The sequence below is a fragment of the Taurulus bubalis genome (assembly GCF_910589615.1).
Source record: "Taurulus bubalis genome assembly, chromosome: 19".
NCBI classification, from domain to species: Eukaryota; Metazoa; Chordata; class Actinopteri; order Perciformes; family Cottidae; genus Taurulus; species Taurulus bubalis.
In genome coordinates, this window is record NC_136607.1 from 165,369 (window position 1) to 186,769 (window position 21,401).

Sequence of the window (21,401 nt, forward strand, 5' to 3'; positions counted from 1 at the left end):
CACATGAATGTTTCTAGACTTCATGGCCACATGAACGTTTCTAGACCTAGTAGTCACATGAATGTTTCTAGACTTCGTAGTCACATAAATTGTTTCTAGACGTCGTGGCCACATGAACGTTTCTTGAACTTGTGGCCACATGAACATTTCTAGACTTCGTGGCCACATGAACGTTTCTAGACTTCGTGGCCACATGAACATTTCTAGACCTCGTGGCCACATGAACGTTTCTAGACTTCGTGGCCACATGAACGTTTCTAGACCTCGTAGTCACATAAATTGTTTCTAGACCTCGAGGCCACATGAAAGTTTCTAGACTTCGTAGTCACATGAATTGTTTCTAGACCTCGTGGCCACATGAACCTTTCTTGAACTCGTGACCACATGAACGTTTCTAGACCTCGTGGCCACATGAACGTTTCTATACCTCGTGGCCACATGAATGTTTCTAGACCTCGTGGCCCCATGAATGTTTCTAGACCTCATGGCCACATGAATGTTTCTTGACTTCTTAGTCACATGAATTGTTTCTAGACCTCGTGGCCACATGAACATTTCTTGAACTCGTGGCCACATGAACGTTTCTAGACCTCGTGGCCACATGAATTGTTTCTAGACCTCGTGGCCACATGACCGTTTCTAGACCTCGTGACCACATGAATGTTTCTAGACCTCGTGGCCCCATGAATGTTTCTAGACTTCGTAGTCACATGAATTGTTTCTAGACCTCGTGGCCACATGAACATTTCTAGACTTCGTGGCCACATGAACGTTTCTAGACCTCGTGACCACATGAACGTTTCTAGACCTCGTGACCACATGAATGTTTCTAGACCTCGTGGCCCCATGAATGTTTCTAGACTTCGTAGTCACATGAATTGTTTCTAGACCTCGTGGCCATATGAACGTTTCTTGAACTCGTGGCCACATGAACGTTTCTAGACCTTGTGGCCACATGAATGTTTCTAGACTTTGTGGCCACATGAATGTTTCTAGACTTTGTGGTCACATGAACGTTTCTAGACCTCACGGCCACATGAACGTTTCTGGACCTCGTGGCCACATGAATGTTTCTAGACCTCGTAGTCACATGAATTGTTTCTAGCCCTCATGGCCACATGAACGTTTCATGAACTCGTGGCCACATTCAACTTTAAAGCATCTCTCATGCTACGAGTTCTGAAGTGCAGTTTGACGTCTGGATGGAGTCACTGCTCGATGGCGGCTCGGCTCCAACAGGACCTCACGAGAAGAGATGCTTCTGGTTTGAAACGTGTCACCGGAGCTCAGCTGACAAATACATCTGTATATTGCCAGTCCATAACTAACTACAGCAGCTTTAAAGTCAAATCACTCAGCTGAGATTCTTCCAACATGAAAAAACACTTTTATTTGAAGTATTGACAGACATCCTATTAAATATGATTTTTCATTACTGACACAAAGATGGAGAGAAAAAGGCAGAATCTAAGCAGGAAACCCAAAACATTTAAAAACAGTATCAAAACATTGAAAATAGAAGCTCTGTGCATCAGTGAGCCCTGAGAAGCCCTCTGCATAGAGGTCAAAGGTCAACAGTGTCTCTGCTCACTGAAGTCTCTGTAGTGTTTAACACAACCGACACTTCAGGGTTTCATAGTGAGAAGATCAGACTATTATTAAATGACTTGTATAGAACAACAGAAGTCCCCCATTAAATAAAAAAATATTAAAAATAAAAAATGTAATTAGGTCAATCCAGAGCACAAGGAGAAAATTAAGGGGTTTGAATATTTCCCAAACTGCATATAAGATATATTAACAATACATCATTGTACATTTGAAATCACACATCAAAATGATTAAACCTTAATTTATACAAAGTACCGAATCTCAGATCAAACTATAAAGTGACAGCTTTAGGGTCTTCTTCCGTCTCATTGGACCAGAGGGTCTTCTTCCGTCTCATTGGACCAGAGGGTCTTCTTCCATCTAATTGGACCACACAGAGGGTCTTTTTCCGCCTCATTGGACCACACAGAGGGTCTTTTTCCGCCTCATTGGACCACACAGAGGGTCTTTTTCTGTCTCATTGGACCAGAGGGTCTTCTTCCGTCTCAGTGGACCACACAGAGGGTCTTCTTCCGTCTCATTGGACCACACAGAGCTCGGTGCCTCCGGACCCGTCTGCGTCCCTGTGGGCCTTGCTGGTCTGGTCTGAACCCCGGTCTGATCCCCGGTCTGACCCCCGGTCCGGCTCGTAGGGACGGGGTTCCAGACTCCGCCTCAGCTCCATGAGCAGCTCTTTGCCGTCGCTGGATGGAAGGTTCCCCAGGTAATACTGAGGGGCCAGCTCCATGAGCCTGTAGAGAGGAGGTCATTAGGATGGGGATCCAGGAGGCTAATCGCCTCCTGGCTCAAGGAAAGCCCATACGTATATTTTCTAAATGCAGGAGGAGAACTAGCCGAGTAAATGAAGCGTAAGTGGATGCCTGAGTGTGCAAGTGATGCGCAAGTGATGCATAAGTGGATGCGTAAGTGATGCATAAGTGGATGCATAAGTGGATGCATAAGTGGATGCGTGAGTGGATGCGTGAGTGGATGTGTGAGTGGATGCGTGAGTGGATGTGTGAGTGGATGCGTCAGTGGATGCGTGAGTGGATGTGTGAGTGGATGTGTGAGTGGATGTGTGAGTGGATGTGTGAGTGGATGCGTGAGTGGATGCGTGAGTGGATGCGTCAGTGGATGCGTGAGTGGATGTGTGAGTGGATGCGTCAGTGGATGCGTCAGTGGATGCGTAAGTGGATGCGTAAGTGGATGCGTGAGTGGATGCGTAAGTGGATGCGTGAGTGGATGCGTCAGTGGATGCGTAAGTGGATGCGTGAGTGGATGCGTCAGTGGATGCGTAAGTGGATGCGTGAGTGGATGTGTGAGTGGATGCGTGAGTGGATGCGTGAGTGGATGCGTCAGTGGATGCGTCAGTGGATGCGTCAGTGGATGCGTCAGTGGATGCGTCAGTGGATGCGTAAGTGGATGCGTGAGTGGATGCGTGAGTGGATGTGTGAGTGGATGCGTAAGTGGATGCGTCAGTGGATGCGTAAGTGGATGCGTGAGTGGATGCGTCAGTGGATGCGTAAGTGGATGCGTGAGTGGATGCGTCAGTGGATGCGTAAGTGGATGCGTGAGTGGATGTGTGAGTGGATGCGTCAGTGGATGCGTCAGTGGATGCGTCAGTGGATGCATGAGTGGATGCGTCAGTGGATGCGTAAGTGGATGCGTGAGTGGATGCGTCAGTGGATGCGTAAGTGGATGCGTGAGTGGATGCGTCAGTGGATGCGTAAGTGGATGCGTGAGTGGATGTGTGAGTGGATGCGTCAGTGGATGCGTAAGTGGATGCGTGAGTGGATGCGTGAGTGGATGCGTGAGTGGATGCGTCAGTGGATGCGTCAGTGGATGCGTGAGTGGATGCGTGAGTGGATGCGTGAGTGGATGCGTGAGTGGATGCGTGAGTGGATGCGTGAGTGGATGCGTGAGTGGATGCGTCAGTGGATGCGTAAGTGGATGCGTAAGTGGATGCGTAAGTGGATGTGTGAGTGGATGCGTGAGTGGATGCGTCAGTGGATGCGTGAGTGGATGCGTAAGTAGATGCGTAAGTGGATGGATATTGCAGCATTATGAAAATCTTCCTCTAGACGTTCTTTAGCTAGAGTTTGCCTACAAGGAATATCATTTGGGCTTGACTTTGTCCTGCTTCATCATAAACAGACTGGAAGAGATGGATGTTCATGATCTTAACGGTTTGATCAAGGAAAGCTGAAATAACAAAGTTCCATAACAGGAACTTGCACAATGCCACAGGTTGACTCACATCTGAGGGTGGACTTCTGAAGCGATGCGGATGCAGTTATCACAGGAGATGGTGAACTCGTGGTACAGGACCCAGCTCGGGGGTCTGGGGCACGGCTGCCGGCACAGGTAGGAGGAGAAGGGATGCAGGTGAGCCACGTGGCGGTGAGTCAGCAGCAGGTAGTTACCGGAGCCATCCACATCATGAGCCACCTGGGGAGGAGAAGAACTGATGAATCTTATATGGGAGGATGGGTGAAGGACTGGAAGACGTGTTGAGCCAAACCTGTAGTAATAATACACACAAAGTAGAGTTAGACCAACACACTGGGGTTATCAATCCAGATTGTTTTGGTGTGAGTGCTGGAGATATTGGCTTTAGAGATGTCTGCCTTCTCTCAAATATAATGGAACTATATACGGGCGATTGTGACTCAGAGGAGCCCCGGCTCCCAGTTGGTCCTGATGGACAGGTGGTACCTTCATGGCAGCTCCTCCCATCAGTATGAATGTTAGTTAGTCCTGATGGACAGGTGGTTCCTTCATGGTAGCTCCTCCCATCAGTGTGAATGTTAGTTAGTCCTGATGGACAGGTGGTACCTTCATGGTAGCTCCTCCCATCAGTGTGAATGTTAGTTAGTCCTGATGGACAGGTGGTACCTTCATGGTGCTAACGTTTGCTCACAATGCTAACATGTTGACATTAAACAGGTAGACTGTTCACCCTTCTTATTTTAGCATATTAGCCCGCTAACACAACGTTAGCGACTCCTGATTGGCAGGTGGAACCTTAGCCCCTCCCATCAGGGGTGAACGATGATGAGTATTGTGAAAGCGCTTCGAGTCTGAAGATCAGAACAGAGGTGTACAGGCTCAGCTTTATAAAACAGGGTGTTTACCTTAAGGAAGAAGCCTGAGATGAGGGCGCGCTTGATGTTGGTGCAGTTGTCTTGGCATCCGAAGGCAGGAGGAGAAACAGGAAGCTCTATTCGCTGCATCACCTCCAGCAGCTCCGCCCTGATCACCACCGCCAGGCGCAAGGCGGCGTGACTGAGGAAGTTAGTCGTGCACCACGCCTCATCCTGGTTATCTGCAACCACCACAGAGACCATTCAATGTCAACTCATAATACTAATACTGATGGATGTTGTAAAGCCTCATTAAGGCTCTCATGTGGGCGTGAAGATAAACCCAGCTCTATATTCCTTGTGGTGACTCGTAAACGTAGTGGACATTAGTAAGACCGTGACGTGTGGAGGCTGAAGGTGCGTACGCTCTGTGAAGGAGTGGTAGATGTTGATGAGCGTCATGTGGTCTCCCTCTGCGTGCATCAGGGGTCTCCAGCAGCCGACAGCCGCCTCCTCTCTGCTGGCTTCTGCCGTCACGAAGCAGGAAGGAGCTGACGGAGAAAACACACACATGTACGCAACATGGAAGCGCATCAGAAGAGGAGCTGCACGCATTCAATCAACGCCGATTATAAACACGCATCATTCCAGTGTGTCAGAGGGAACATACCTCCAGGAATGAGAGTCGGTGATGTCATTGTGGTTTTGTGATTCTCTCCTCTTACCTGTAAGCATGGCGGCGATGGTGAGCAGCTCATCCACACAGTCGTACTCGCAGGCAGCGATCAGCGCTTTAGCCAGCGGCGGCTCCAGAGGAAGCTCCGACATGATGATGCCCACCTCAGACAGGTTCCCATCGTCATCCAGAGCCGCCAGGTAGTCCAGGTCCTCCAGAGCCTGCATCAGAGCCTCAGGGGCTGGGTAGAGTAGGGGGAGAGGGAGAGAGGAGGGGGAGAGAGGGGGACAGAGGGGGAGAGATGAGGGGGAGAGGAGGGGGAGAGGAGGGAGAGAGAGAGAGAGGAGGGAGAGAGAGAGAGAGAGAGGAGAGAGAGGAGAGAGAGAGGAGAGAGAGAGAGGAGAGAGGGAGGGAGAGGAGGGGGAGAGAGAGAGGAGAGAGGAGGGAGAGAGAGAGAGAGGAGGGAGAGAGAGAGAGAGAGAGAGGAGAGAGAGAGAGAGAGAGAGAGAAAGAGAGAGACATGAGGAGACTGACCAGAACACACCTGCTTACCTCTCAGGTGGGCTGGCTGCTGTTTCTTCAGTTAAAACTAAACTCAGCCTCTATGCTGCTAAAGACCTGACAGACCAGCAGCATCCCGTCACCAGGACGGCTCAGCAGGTGGAGCCTCAGTGCTCTTCATACCTGGTCTGTCCAGGAACTTGCACTGTCCCATGTCGGCAATGTCCAGCCTCTTGAGCAGCAGCACCAGGTGGCTCAGGTCCTCCTCCACCACGCCGGGGCAGTGAGCCTCCTCCATCCCATCATACAGGGCCTGGGGGTAGAGGCGCAGACACAGCCCTGGAGACCAAGGAGACCACGGGAACAGTCATGAAACAACGTCATCCATGGATCTCTGACACAGCAGCTGGGTTGAGGAGCTTCCTCCAGACACGCGATGAGACGCTGCTCTGTGTGAAGCTACACAGAAAACACCTGCATGACTTTGCAGATGAGATGTTAGCCCACATTGAACTCATAGGAGCAGCAGCGGTGACCTTTGACCTACCGGGGAGCCGGCTGTTCACCCTCTGAGTCCGCATGTCGGCCTGCTGCCGGCTGATGGTCCTCACCACCTGAGAGTTCGCTCTGATCTGGGTGTTGTAAACCTGTGGCACAAGATGTCTTTACGTGACATTCTGAACATGGTGACTGTGATTCACTTTAGTCCCAGCAATAACTTCACATTAAATATTATATAACAAGCTTTTATGACAAACATAAGAAACAGACACAGGGCTTATTTTCCTTCAACAAAGTGTAATAGTCATAATATTAAAGCAAACCCACAGTCTTGAGCTGGAGGCCCGTGTCTATGACGTAGCGGACGTCTGGCAGGGAGAAGGAAGCCTCTGCCAGGGCGTCGGAGAGGACGACCTTCCTCCTCCCGCCCCGCCCTCTGGCTCCCGGCACCGAGCCGGCCGGGCCTTCGCTCTCCCTCAGCGCAGACTCCTCGGGGCCGGACTCCTCGGGGCCGGACTCCTCGGGGCCGGACTCGTAGACCCGCTGGACCAGCCCACCCAGGCCGGCGTGGAGGGGCAGGACCCTGAGAGCACCGAGCTGAGGACTCAGCGCCACACACTCCTTCTCCAGCAGCGCCGCACACTCCTCAACCTCCTGCAGGACACAGAGCCGCACTCTGAACCCACTCACATCACCATCAAGTGTGTGTGCGCGTGTGCGTGTGCGTGTGTGTGTGCGTGTGTGTGTGGCCCATCCAACCGGCTCGGTCTTAAAGAGAAGCAGCGTTGACAAGGCGTGCTGATGTTGACATAGAGGGAGTTTAATGTGCATGAGGGAGTTGGATTAACTGTAGGTCAGGATACAGAACACATGACCGGCAGGGTGTGCGTGTGCATGTGCGTGTGTCCTCTCGTTTCTCCTCTTCAAGACAAAGGTGGTGAAACTCAGAGCTTTCCTCTTGTTCAGGAACAAAAAGACTTAAGAGTAACCTGATCGGGTTTCTTCCAATAAACAGAAACTATTAGTGCACAAAGAAGTGTTGAGCTCTTCAGTTATGAACCACTGAAAGTGAGCCAGGGCCTCAATAACACAGATTAACTCTTAGGGCATGTTAATAGTTCTCTACCTGAAAATCATTATTGGATTTACCAGCTGTTAATGTTCCTGAACATTAAAATGATGTGAAACCCTTTTTGCATTAAAGTGTCTTCATTGTCTCAGTCTTCTGCACAGGAAGACGTCAGACAGGTTGTGAGCTCAGATTCATCAAACAGTGACGTGAGGTTTAAGAAGGTTCACCGAGCTTCTCTCCTCACAGTGTAAAGTGAGACTTGTACCTGAGCACTGGCCAGAAACACCATCACGTCTCCCTCCTCTCCCCGTCGGTGCAGATCCAGCACCATGAGACAGGCAGCGGCCGCGGGGTCCTTCCCCGAGGGAAGCTCTCTGTACAGCGTCTCCACGGCGGGCAGCTCCACCTGCAGCTCCTGGTCTGTGCTGCAGGCGTCTGTGAGCACGCCGTCCAGCGAGAGGTGCGGCACCGACGGGCCCAGGAAGGCGGAGAGGCGGGGCGCCAGCGCCGGGTGCGTGAGGAGAACCACCCGGAAGTTGTCCGGCCTCTGGCGGCAGACGTCACACAGCAGGCCCAGCAGCACGTCGGTGGCCACGGTGCGCTCCTGCAGCTCGTCCAGCACCACCACGCCGTATTGGTGCAGCAGGGGGTCCGACATCATCTCCTCCAGCAGCAGCGCGTCGCTGACAAACCTGGGGAATGAAAGAATTGAAGGCTGCACTGTTTGAGAACAAGTAAACAGCAGTGTTAGCTCCCCGCTGGCCAGCTAGCACTCGCAAGCTAGCGTTTACCAGCTAGCGCTCACCAGCTAGCGCAAAAATTAGCCGCACCGATATTTAAGCCGCACGGGTCAAAGTTGACGAAAAAAGTAGCGGCTTATAACCCACATTTGATGGTATCCAGGATCCTTTAACAACAAACACAGATCTGAGGATCCAGTGGCCCAAACCTCACATGACTAAGAGACGACGTGACGCCTACATGTCTGAAAGCAAAATGTTTATGGATCTACATGTATCTGCATAGTCACTGGGAGGAAAGGACCCAGGGATCAGTGTTCAGTGAATGCACTGTGTACTTTACTGAGGCCTGAGGCCTGGGGCAGACTGAGGAACAAAGAGGCAAGGTGTCGCTGGAAGGGAAGCGGTCGTATAACAAGGAGAGGACTATCAGACACGGATCAGCGTTGTGCAAGGCAGGACTCCCTTCATGGGTTCTACAGTTTGGTGGAGCACATCTTGATATGGATATGTTTTTGTTGCCCCTGCATTCAAACCGTCTCAACCTCCAAAAGAGCCTCGTCCAACAATGACTGCACTATCAGCCTTTGTTACTCTTACATGGCCTGTATTTGATCATCTTGGGATTGCACAAGATGGCGCCGTGCCAGCGGCTGCCTGTCGCAGCAGCTGCCTGATGTTTCTTTATTTTATAGTCTTTTTTTTCTACTTTCCTCTCTTCTTCTTTTTCTTTTATTTCATGTTTGGTTTAAATTACGCCTGGACAATGGACCGTAACTTTTTCTCAACCTTCTCGTGGCTTTCTGAATACTTTTCCGCTTGCAACGGAGAGCCACAAACAAACAATGACTGGAACTATTGTTTTTTCTCGCGCTCAGCTGATTGCGCTGTGCAAACCGCAGCCCGGAGCCGGGCCTGTGATCCCTCTGGAGCTCCGGAGAAGGGCTCGGGGCTGCAGGTCGGGTGCCAAAAGGAGGGCAAAAAAGAGGAAATACAAACCCTCGGTACCGGTCATTATAACGGGGAACGTGAGGTCTTTGGCGAATAAGACGGACGAGCTAGGCGCGCTGGTAAAGACTGAGAGGATCTTCCGTGAGTGCAGCATCTTGTGTTTCACGGAGACATGGCTGCACACGGATTTTCCGGACCACAGTGCGTCGGTGCCCGGCTTCAGGACTGTACGGGCGGACAGAGACGCTACACTGAGCGGCAAAAAGAGAGGGGGAGGGATTGCAGTGTATGTGAACGAGAGGTGGTGCAGTCCCGACCATGTTTGTGTGAAGGAGCGTTTCTGCAGCCCGAACATTGAACTGTTAGCCGTGGGGATGCGCCCGTATTATTTGCCGAGAGAGTTTACGTCTGCCATTGTTGTCGCCGTTTACGTGCCACCATCAGCTGACACTGAGGAAGCAGTGGACACCATCCACTCCACTGTGTCTGGACTGCTGAGTCAACAGCCAGGTGCTTTTATGACAATAACTGGTGACTTTAATCACACAACACTGGACAAAGCTCTGCCTACTTGTATACAGTATGTTGACTGCCCCACAAGAAACAATACAACTCTGTACCTCCTGTATGCAAACACTAAGGATGCATACAGGGCCACTGCCCTTCCCCCCCTCGGCAGGTCTGATCACGACCTGGTCCTGCTGACACCCAGGTATGTTCCTCTGGTGCAGAGGCTGCCTGCGACCACCAGGACTGTTAGGAGGTGGTCTCAGGAGGTTAACGACGCCCTGCAGGACTGCTTTGAGTCGACGGACTGGGATGTGCTGTGTGGACCACATGGGGAGGACATCAACAGCATGACAGACTGCATCACAGAATACATCAAGTTCTGTGAACACACCACCATACCATCCCGGACTGTGCGCTGCTTCCCCAACAACAAGCCCTGGATCACCAGGGACCTGAAGGCTCTTCTTAATAAGAAGAAAGCTGCTTTCAGGTCTGGGGACAGGGATGAGCTCAGGAGAGTCCAGCGTGACCTGAAGGTGAAGCTCAGGGAGGGCTAGGACTCCTACAGGAGGAAGCTGGAGGCCAAACTCCAGCAGAACAACACGAGGGAGGTGTGGACCGGGATGAAGCAGATTACCGGCTTCAAGGTGGGAGGGAGACAACCAGGGGGCTCCCTGGAGAGGGCCAACGAGCTGAACTGTTTCTTCAATAGGTTTAGTTCACAGCCCTCATCCGTCTCCTCCTCTCACCTCACCTCCACACCTCCCCCTGTGCCCCCCTGTTGAGCTGCACCTTCGCTGAGCCCTCAACACCCGGTGGCTCTCCCAATGAGCCCTCAACACCCGGTGGCTCTTCCATTGAGCCCTCAACACCCGGTGGCTCTCCCAATGAGCCCTCAACACCAAATGGCTCTCCCAATGAGCCCTCAACACCCGATGGCTCTTCCATTGAGCCCTCAACACTTGGTGGCTCTCCCAATGAGCCCTCAACAACAATGGGCTCCTCCACCCTCTCCCCTCTCTCTGTGACGACTGACCAGGTGAGAAGACAGCTGGAGAAACTCCCCCAAGGCAAAGCTGAAGGACCTGATGGCATCAGCCCCAGGGTCCTAAAGACCTGCGCCACCCAGCTGTCTGGTGTCCTGCAGCACCTCTACAACCTCAGCCTGAGGCAGGAGGAGGTCCCGGTGCTGTGGAAGACGTCGTGCCTGGTCCCTGTCCCGAAGAAGTCGATTCCATCCGTCCTCAACGACTACCGACCGGTAGCCCTCACCTCCCATGTGATAAAGGTGCTGGAGAGGCTGGTCTTGGCTCACCTCCGACCGCAGGTGAAATCGTCGCTGGACCCTCTACAATTTGCTTACCAGCCTCATGTGGGTGTGGACGACGCCATCATCTACCTGCTGCAACGAGCTCAGTCGCACCTGGATGGAACCGGTGTCTCTGTGAGAGTCACTTTCTTTGACTTCTCCAGTGCATTTAACACCATCCAACCACTGCTACTGGGGGAGAAGCTGCGGGTGGTGGGGGTAGACTCGTCCACCATCTCCTGGATCACTGACTACCTCACAGGCAGACCACAGTGTGTCAGAATGGGCCGTGTGCTGTCTGGGACGGTGGTCAGTGATGCTGGAGCCCCACAGGGAACTGTTCTGTCTCCCTTCCTGTTCACCCTGTACACCACTGACTTCCAGTACAACACAGAGTCATGCCATCTGCAGAAGTTCTCTGATGACTCTGCAGTGGTCGGGTGTATTAGGGATGGACGGGAGGAGGAGGACAGGGCAGTAGTGAGTGACTTTGTGGAGTGGGCCGGTGAGAATCACCTGCTTCTGAACGTGGCCAAGACCAGCTCCGAGTCCTCTGAGTGTTCTGGGAGAGGACGTAGACACAGTGGAGGAGTACAGGTACCTGGTTGTCTCCATCACATGGAGGAGTACAGGTACCTGGTGTCTCATCACATGGTGGAGTACAGGTACCTGGTGTCTCATCACATGGAGGAGTACAGGTACCTGGTGTCTCATCACATGGTGGAGTACAGGTACCTGGTGTTTCATCACATGGTGGAGTACAGGTACCTGGTGTCTCATCACATGGTGGAGTACAGGTACCTGGTGTCTCATCACATGGTGGAGTACAGGTACCTGGTGTTTCATCACATGGTGGAGTACAGGTACCTGGTGTCTCATCACATGGTGGAGTACAGGTACCTGGTGTCTCATCACATGGAGGAGTACAGGTACCTGGTGTCTCATCACATGGTGGAGTACAGGTACCTGGTGTTTCATCACATGGAGGAGGAGTACAGGTACCTGGTGTCTCATCACATGGAGGAGGAGTACAGGTACCTGGTGTCTCCATCACATGGAGGAGGAGTACAGGTACCTGGTGTCTCATCACATGGTGGAGTACAGGTACCTGGTGTTTCATCACATAGTGGAGGAGTACAGGTACCTGGTGTTTCATCACATGGAGGAGTACAGGTACCTGGTGTCTCATCACATAGTGGAGGAGTACAGGTACCTGGTGTCTCATCACATAGTGGAGGAGTACAGGTACCTGGTGTCTCATCACATAGTGGAGGAGTACAGGTACCTGGTGTCTCATCACATAGTGGAGGAGTACAGGTACCTGGTGTTTCATCACATGGAGGAGTACAGGTACCTGGTGTTTCATCACATGGTGGAGGAGTACAGGTACCTGGTGTTTCATCACATGGAGGAGGAGTACAGGTACCTGGTGTCTCATCACATGGAGGAGTACAGGTACCTGGTGTTTCATCACATGGAGGAGTACAGGTACCTGGTGTTTCATCACATGGAGGAGGAGTACAGGTACCTGGTGTCTCATCACTTGGAGGAGTACAGGTACCTGGTGTCTCATCACATGGAGGAGTACAGGTACCTGGTGTCTCATCACATGGAGGAGTACAGGTACCTGGTGTCTCATCACATGGAGGAGTACAGGTACCTGGTGTCTCATCACATGGAGGAGTACAGGTACCTGGTGTCTCATCACATGGAGGAGGAGTACAGGTACCTGGTGTTTCATCACTTGGAGGAGTACAGGTACCTGGTGTCTCATCACATGGAGGAGGAGTACAGGTACCTGGTGTCTCATCACATGGTGGAGGAGTACAGGTACCTGGTGTTTCATCACATGGTGGAGGAGTACAGGTACCTGGTGTCTCATCACATGGTGGAGGAGTACAGGTACCTGGTGTTTCATCACATGGTGGAGGAGTACAGGTACCTGGTGTTTCATCACATGGTGGAGGAGTACAGGTACCTGGTGTTTCATCACTTGGAGGAGTACAGGTACCTGGTGTCTCATCACATGGTGGAGGAGTACAGGTACCTGGTGTTTCATCACATGGTGGAGGAGTACAGGTACCTGGTGTTTCATCACTTGGAGGAGTACAGGTACCTGGTGTCTCATCACATGGAGGAGGAGTACAGGTACCTGGTGTCTCATCACATGGTGGAGGAGTACAGGTACCTGGTGTTTCATCACATGGTGGAGGAGTACAGGTACCTGGTGTCTCATCACATGGTGGAGGAGTACAGGTACCTGGTGTTTCATCACATGGTGGAGGAGTACAGGTACCTGGTGTTTCATCACATGGTGGAGGAGTACAGGTACCTGGTGTTTCATCACTTGGAGGAGTACAGGTACCTGGTGTTTCATCACATGGTGGAGGAGTACAGGTACCTGGTGTTTCATCACTTGGAGGAGTACAGGTACCTGGTGTTTCATCACATGGTGGAGGAGTACAGGTACCTGGTGTCTCATCACTTGGAGGAGTACAGGTACCTGGTGTCTCATCACTTGGAGGAGTACAGGTACCTGGTGTCTCATCACATGGTGGAGGAGTACAGGTACCTGGTGTCTCATCACATGGAGGAGTACAGGTACCTGGTGTTTCATCACTTGGAGGAGTACAGGTACCTGGTGTCTCATCACATGGTGGAGGAGTACAGGTACCTAGTGTTTCATCACTTGGAGGAGTACAGGTACCTGGTGTTTCATCACTTGGAGGAGTACAGGTACCTGGTGTCTCATCACATGGTGGAGGAGTACAGGTACCTGGTGTTTCATCACATGGTGGAGGAGTACAGGTACCTGGTGTCTCATCACTTGGAGGAGTACAGGTACCTGGTGTCTCATCACTTGGAGGAGTACAGGTACCTGGTGTCTCATCACATGGAGGAGGAGTACAGGTACCTGGTGTTTCATCACTTGGAGGAGTACAGGTACCTGGTGTCTCATCACTTGGAGGAGTACAGGTACCTGGTGTCTCATCACATGGTGGAGGAGTACAGGTACCTAGTGTTTCATCACTTGGAGGAGTACAGGTACCTGGTGTTTCATCACTTGGAGGAGTACAGGTACCTGGTGTCTCATCACATGGAGGAGGAGTACAGGTACCTGGTGTCTCATCACATGGAGGAGGAGTACAGGTACCTGGTGTCTCATCACATGGAGGAGGAGTACAGGTACCTGGTGTCTCATCACATGGAGGAGGAGTACAGGTACCTGGTGTCTCATCACTTGGAGGAGTACAGGTACCTGGTGTCTCATCACATGGTGGAGGAGTACAGGTACCTGGTGTTTCATCACATGGAGGAGTACAGGTACCTGGTGTTTCATCACATGGTGGAGGAGTACAGGTACCTGGTGTCTCATCACTTGGAGGAGTACAGGTACCTGGTGTTTCATCACATGGAGGAGTACAGGTACCTGGTGTCTCATCACATGGTGGAGGAGTACAGGTACCTGGTGTCTCATCACATGGTGGAGGAGTACAGGTACCTGGTGTCTCATCACATGGTGGAGGAGTACAGGTACCTGGTGTCTCATCACATGGTGGAGGAGTACAGGTACCTGGTGTCTCATCACATGGTGGAGTACAGGTACCTGGTGTTTCATCACATGGAGGAGTACAGGTACCTGGTGTCTCATCACATGGAGGAGTACAGGTACCTGGTGTCTCATCACATGGAGGAGTACAGGTACCTGGTGTTTCATCACATGGAGGAGTACAGGTACCTGGTGTTTCATCACATGGAGGAGTACAGGTACCTGGTGTTTCATCACATGGTGGAGGAGTACAGGTACCTGGTGTCTCATCACATGGTGGAGGAGTACAGGTACCTGGTGTCTCATCACATGGAGGAGTACAGGTACCTGGTGTTTCATCACATGGAGGAGTACAGGTACCTGGTGTCTCATCACATGGTGGAGGAGTACAGGTACCTGGTGTTTCCATCGACAGCCGACTGAACTGGAAGGCCAACATCAACGCTGTGTACAAGAAGGGGATGAGTCGACTCTTTTTCCTGAGGAAGCTTGGATCCTTCAATGTGTGCAGAAGATGCTGGAGATGTTCTACCAGTCGGTGGTTTCCAGCGCCCTGTACTTCTCCATCGTCTGCTGGGGAGCAGCATTGGAGCCGGTGACACCAACAGACTTAACAAGCTAATGAAGAAAGCCGGCTCCATCATCGGCTGCAAGCAGGAGTTTGTGGAGCAGGTGGTGGAGAGGAGGACGCTGAAGAAACTTTTGTCCATATTGGACAACCTGGACGACCCTCTCTACCACCTGCTGCAGGGCCAGAGCAGCACTTTCTCTAACAGGTTCCTCACGCTCCGCTGCAACAAGGACCGCTACAGGAAAACATTCCTGCTGTCAGCTATACGGCTTTACAACAAGTCACCGCTTGCTAGTTCCTCTGTGGATTAAACACTGTAAACACTGTACATGTTCATAGTTACCTACATTTAACACTTAACATATCATATTATATACATTTACTGCATTTTTGCACTCTCCTATTGTTTGTTGTTGTTATTTTTATTTACACCTTAATATGCACATACATACTTACATACTCTTGCACTTCTACTGTTTAAGTTAATTTAATTCCTAAATTAATAGTCTGTTATTCTTTCTTTCATACAGCTATTTTATTGTTGTTGTTATTTTTATCTTTATTCTATTAGTATTATTATTGCATATATCTTTCATCCCTGTTGTTTTTATATCTTATCTTATTTTCTGTGTAAATGGCTGCTACGTGACACTAAATTTCCCCTTGGGGATTAATAAAGTATATATTCATTCATTCATTCATCTTTTAAACAGTTCAAGTTTATGTCATTTGTAAATAAATGTTTGACATGTTGGTCTATAAAGATAAATGTGCATAGCTTCACTATCAGTGAGTTGAAGATGCAGATGACACTGCTTTGATGTCAGCCTCTAAGAGCGAAGAGTTATATCAGATTTCACTCCATCCTGTCACTATAACACGAGACAGATGATCAGCTGCAAGAAACATTTCAGCTGCTGTTTAATGTGTTTGCTGTAAAATGAAACCCGGCCTCCGAGTTAAAAACTGTTAAGCCAGAACTAAGCCCCGCCCACTGGCCGGAACATGCCTTCTCAGTTTAGAATAGACAGTAACGAACATATAATATTGATTCATATTTGAACTGCTTGGCAGTTTGATCGGAGTGACTGACAGCTGCAGCTCAGCTCTGATTGGCTCTTTTCCTTCTTGGTGGCTCGTTACCTCCACTGAATGACTGATGGGGACAGTGGCCGGTAGCTGGAAACCAGAGTCACGCCCAACATGGTCAGATGTTAGTTAGATGCTAGCATCAGTGCACGCTAACCTGAGCAGGGTGTCGGGCGTGCAGCTGTCGTCGTGAGACACCCGGTAGCCCACCTCCAGGCCCAGACTGAGGTCCATCTCATCCGCCACGCGCAGCGCCAGACTCACCGCTGTCACCGAGGAGGGCTGAGAACAACACACCAGGCCCTGAGAGAAGTCATAGGACAACGCATACTCCACACACCACTGGGGCACCTGCAGAGGAGAGAGGACCGGTGAGGAGGAGGTGAACAGAACACTGGACACTTTAAAGAAGACAGACAGGTCAGCAGGAAGTGAACAGAACACTGGACACTTGAACATGAAGGTGGAGCAGCGACTGAGGACAAGTCTTTGTAGCGTGGGGTCTACAGTCATGTGGCCCCGCCCCTTTCTACGGCCATGTGGCCCCGCCCCTCTCTACGGTCATGTGGCCCCGCCCCTCTCTATGGTCATGTGGCCCCACCCCTCTCTACGGTCATGTGGCCCCGCCCCTCTCTATGGTCATGTGGCCCCACCCCTCTCTACGGTCATGTGGCCCCGCCCCTCTCTATGGTCATGTGGCCCCACCCCTCTCTACAGTCATGTGGCCCTGCCCCTTTCTACGGCCATGTGGCCCCGCCCCTCTCTACGGTCATGTGGCCCCGCCCCTCTCTATGGTCATGTGGCCCCACCCCTCTCTACGGTCATGTGGCCCCACCCCTCTATGTGACCCCCACCCCTCTCTGTGGGGGTCCTGTGGCCCCGCCCCTCTATGTGACCCCACCTCTCTCTGTGGGGGTCCTGTGGCCCCGCCCCTCTATGTGACCCCACCCCTCTCTGTGGGGGTCCTGTGGCCCCGCCCCTCTATGTGACCCCACCTCTCTCTGTGGGGGTCCTGTGGCCCCGCCCCTCTATGTGACCCCACCCCTCTCTGTGGGGGTCCTGTGGCCCCGCCCCTCTGTGTGACCCCACCTCTCTCTGTGGGGGTCCTGTGGCCCCGCCCCCTCTCACGGACTCCATTCATCCTCAACACAAGCTGAATAGCAGCTCATTGCTGCTATAAATGTGAATTTATATGTGCGTTTCATTTATTAGCAAAATGCGAAACCTGTGTTTTTCATTTAGCTAATAAATTATCAAAAGCAAGCGAATGAAAGCGGTGAGAGAGCGGCTGCCTTCATGTCAGTGCGAGGGCATTGAGCTCCGGTTGAGGTGAAACGTGGTCACGTCTTATTTCAGTGTAAAAGATCGTTAACAACCTGGGTGCTCTTGCCCGCTCCGCTCCTCCCGCTGAGCAGCAGCATGCTGTGGGCCTCCAGGCGCTCCAGCAGCCGGCGCCTGAGCCTCCAGACGGGGAAGCGGCGGCGCTCCTCCAGCAGGGCGTAGTAGCGCGAGGAGAAGGGCAGGCCGTCATACGGGTTCACCTCCAGGTCTGCCAGCCCGACTCCTCCTCCTCCCTCACCTTCATCCTCCAGGTCCCCAGACAGGAGCGAAGACATGGACAGAGAGTCCCCTCGGGATCCGGGGGGCCGGGAGGTGGAGGGGGGCTTTGCTGCTGCCGATGACATCATCAGCTTTCACAGAGACCTGAGGTCACCTGAGATCACCTGAGATCACCTGCAGAGGGACAACATCACAGGAAGCAGAGGGAGTCAGGAGGCAGGGCCGGTTACAGACAACATGAAGTCACTTGTGGCTGGGTATCCACTTATGGAATGCTGGACTCCACCCAGATGCCAGAGAGAATGTGATGTGACAGACAGGTGTCATGTGATCATCATGTGAGCTACAGACAGGTGTCATGTGAGCTACAGACAGGTGTCATGTGATGCATCATGTGAGCTACAGACAGGTGTCATGTGAGCTACAGACAGGTGTCATGTGATGCATCATGTGAGCTACAGACAGGGGTAGAAATGGTTAGTCCATTCATAGGAAAACTGGATAACATGTATGCAACAGAGCCAAATGGTTGATGACCTCATCACATGATAAAGAGTTTATAGAAGGCAGCAGGAGATAAGCAGAGCTCAGAGATACAAAGGTCACTGCAAAGCGTTGGTGAGGTTTTCATGGAAGGTTTCCATGTTCCAGCCTAACCCTAACCTGTCTGTAGCTCACATGATGATCATATGACACCTGTCTGTAGCTCACATGATGATCACATGACACCTGTCTGTAGCTCACATGATGATCATATGACACCTGTCTGTAGCTCACATGATGATCACATGACACCTGTCTGTAGCTCACATGATGATCACATGACACCTGTCTGTAGCTCACATGATGATCACATGACACCTGTCTGTAGCTCACATGACACCTGTCTGTAGCTCACATGATGATCACATAACACCTGTCTGTAGCTCACATGACACCTGTCTGTAGCTCACATGATGATCACATGACACCTGTCTGTAGCTCACATGATGATCATATGACACCTGTCTGTAGCTCACATGATGATCACATGACACCTGTCTGTAGCTCACATGATGATCACATGACACCTGTCTGTAGCTCACATGATGATCACATGACACCTGTCTGTAGCTCACATGATGATCATATGACACCTGTCTGTAGCTCACATGATGATCACATGACACCTGTCTGTAGCTCACATGATGATCACATGACACCTGTCTGTAGCTCACATGATGATCACATGACACCTGTCTGTAGCTCACATGACACCTGTCTGTAGCTCACATGATGATCACATAACACCTGTCTGTAGCTCACATGACACCTGTCTGTAGCTCACATGATGATCACATGACACCTGTCTGTAGCTCACATGACACCTGTCTGTAGCTCACATGATGATTACATGACACCTGTCTGTAGCTCACATGACACCTGTCTGTAGCTCACATGATGATCACATGACACCTGTCTGTAGCTCACATGACATGACACCTGTCTGTAGCTCACATGACAGCTGTCTGTAGCTCACATGATGATCACATGACACCTGTCTGTAGCTCACATGATGATCACATGACACCTGTCTGTAGCTCACATGACATGACACCTGTCTGTAGCTCATATGACATGACACCTGTCTGTAGCTCACATGACATGACACCTGTCTGTAGCTCACATGACACCTGTCTGTAGCTCACATGACATGACACCTGTCTGTAGCTCACATGACACCTGTCTGTAGCTCACATGACATGACACCTGTCTGTAGCTCACATGACACCTGTCTGTAGCTCACATGACATGACACCTGTCTGTAGCTCACATGACACCTGTCTGTAGCTCACATGACATGACACCTGTCTGTAGCTCACATGACATGACACCTGTCTGTAGCTCACATGATGGATCACAATGACACCTGTCTGTAGCTCACATGATGGATCCCAATGACACCTGTCTGTAGCTCACATGATGGATCACATGATCCATCAGCTAGCTAGCTAGACAGGTACGTAGGTAGACAGGTAGGTAGCTAGACAGGTAGGTAGCTAGGCAGGTAGGTAGCTAGGCAGGTAGGTATGTAGCTAGACAGGTAGGTAGGTAGACAGGTAGGTAGCTAGGCAGGTAGGTAGGTAGGTATGTATGTAGCTAGACAGGTAGGTAGGTAGGTAGGTAGGTAGCTAGCTAGCTAGACAGGTAGGTAGGTAGCTAGCTAGCTAGCTAGACAGGTAGGTAGGTAGCTAGACAGGTAAGTAGGTAGGTAGGTAGGTAGGTAGCTAGCTAGACAGGTAGGTAGGTAGCTAGACAGGTAAGTAGGTAGGTAGGTAGCTAGCTAGCTAGACAGGTAGGTAGGTAGCTAGCTAGACAGGTAGGTAGGTAGCTAGACAGGTAAGTAGGTAGGTAGGTAGGTAGCTAGCTAGACAGGTAGGACCAGCCCCTCTACACAGCAAGGACTGGTCCTATGGACTTCAGCTGGTTCACATGTCTTTCTTCAGGAACATTCAGAACTAGTTGCTGGATCTTTGTACAGTAACTGTGGTGAGAGCTGCAGAGATGGAAACCCTCTCAGGATTCTACAGGAAGGACTCAGACGTCATGTATGCTATGGGCTCCTGGAACGCCACTACAGGAAGGACTCTGACGTCATAGGAAGGGCCTCTGACGTCATGTATCCTATGGGCATGCCTCCATGCATTGTGAGATCTGATAGTTGACAGTAGGCTGTTGTGCCCGTGCTTAGTCTGGGAGCAGGAATATGAGATGATAAACATGACGTGATGAACATGACTCCTCCAAGGTGGAGCATAACTAGTTTGAGTGCAGGTCGCTGTCTACAAACTAAAGGATGCCGTTTATTTGAGCATACAATACAACGACGTAATTAATAAGTGCTCCTTCTGTGGAGGTACATATAAGCTCTTATCTTGTCAACATATCCTCTATTATCTGACATTCTGCTGACGGTCACACAGCCGCACATGAAGAAGGTACCGACACACCGTGTCACCGGGTCTTACCTGAGGAACATGCCGGCCAACAGAGGAGAAAGCCTGCAGGACCAGTGCGCCGCAGCCCGCTGCGCTGCGGCGTTAGGCTCGCAGCCCGCTTCACGTAACGTTACCAGAGAGCCGAGCGGCGGGATAGGACCCCGGAGAGGCGGGATAGGACCCCGGAGAGGCGGGATAAGACCCCGGAGAGGTGGGCGACGGGCCACGGTCTTTCTCTCACCGTCCCCCGGCCTGCTGCTGTGCGGCCCGCTGGACGCGGACAGAATACGGTGGTTCTGGTGCGCTAGCTAGCAGCCGCCATGTTTGGCTGTGTAGCTGTCAAACCTCGTGCTACATTCAGGGACCCTGGGAGAACACAGTGTGCTTTGTGGCTCTATGGTCAATAATGAGACCTGAACAGATGCTCTAAATGTTCTTTCCCCCAACATGTATTAACCTTTTATTTAATCGTTTCAATACGTCTGTATCCTGACAACACTTAAAGAGAAATGATTCCATTCTAACACTCTAAAGCAAAGGGTTGCTAACATCTTCAGCTAACTGTGTGAATGCATCTCGGACATCGTTGTTATGGCGCCATCCCAAGGCTAGACCTAGAGTTAGGGTTAGACCCAGGCTAGAGTTAGACCTAAAGTAAGGGTTAGACCCAGACTAGAGTTAGACCTAGGCTAAGGGTTAGACCTAGAGTAAGGGTTAGAC

General features: G+C 51.2%; 1 protein-coding gene across 1 annotated transcript; it reads right to left on the minus strand.

Annotated features, from left to right (window-relative positions):
• Window positions 1–1,410: 1,410 nt before the first annotated feature.
• dqx1 (DEAQ box RNA-dependent ATPase 1) lies at window positions 1,411–20,880 on the minus strand. The gene is made up of 12 exons (XM_079234666.1): window positions 20,712–20,880; window positions 17,520–17,877; window positions 16,301–16,494; window positions 7,689–8,115; window positions 6,679–7,005; window positions 6,398–6,497; window positions 6,034–6,189; window positions 5,399–5,590; window positions 5,099–5,224; window positions 4,725–4,915; window positions 3,848–4,038; window positions 1,411–2,342 (listed from the first exon to the last, which is right to left on the minus strand). Exons 2-12 carry the CDS (start codon window positions 17,829–17,831, stop codon window positions 2,129–2,131), a joined length of 2,430 nt encoding a protein of 809 aa, XP_079090792.1. The 5' UTR covers window positions 17,832–17,877; window positions 20,712–20,880; the 3' UTR covers window positions 1,411–2,128.
• Between the last annotated feature and the right edge of the window lie 521 nt (window positions 20,881–21,401).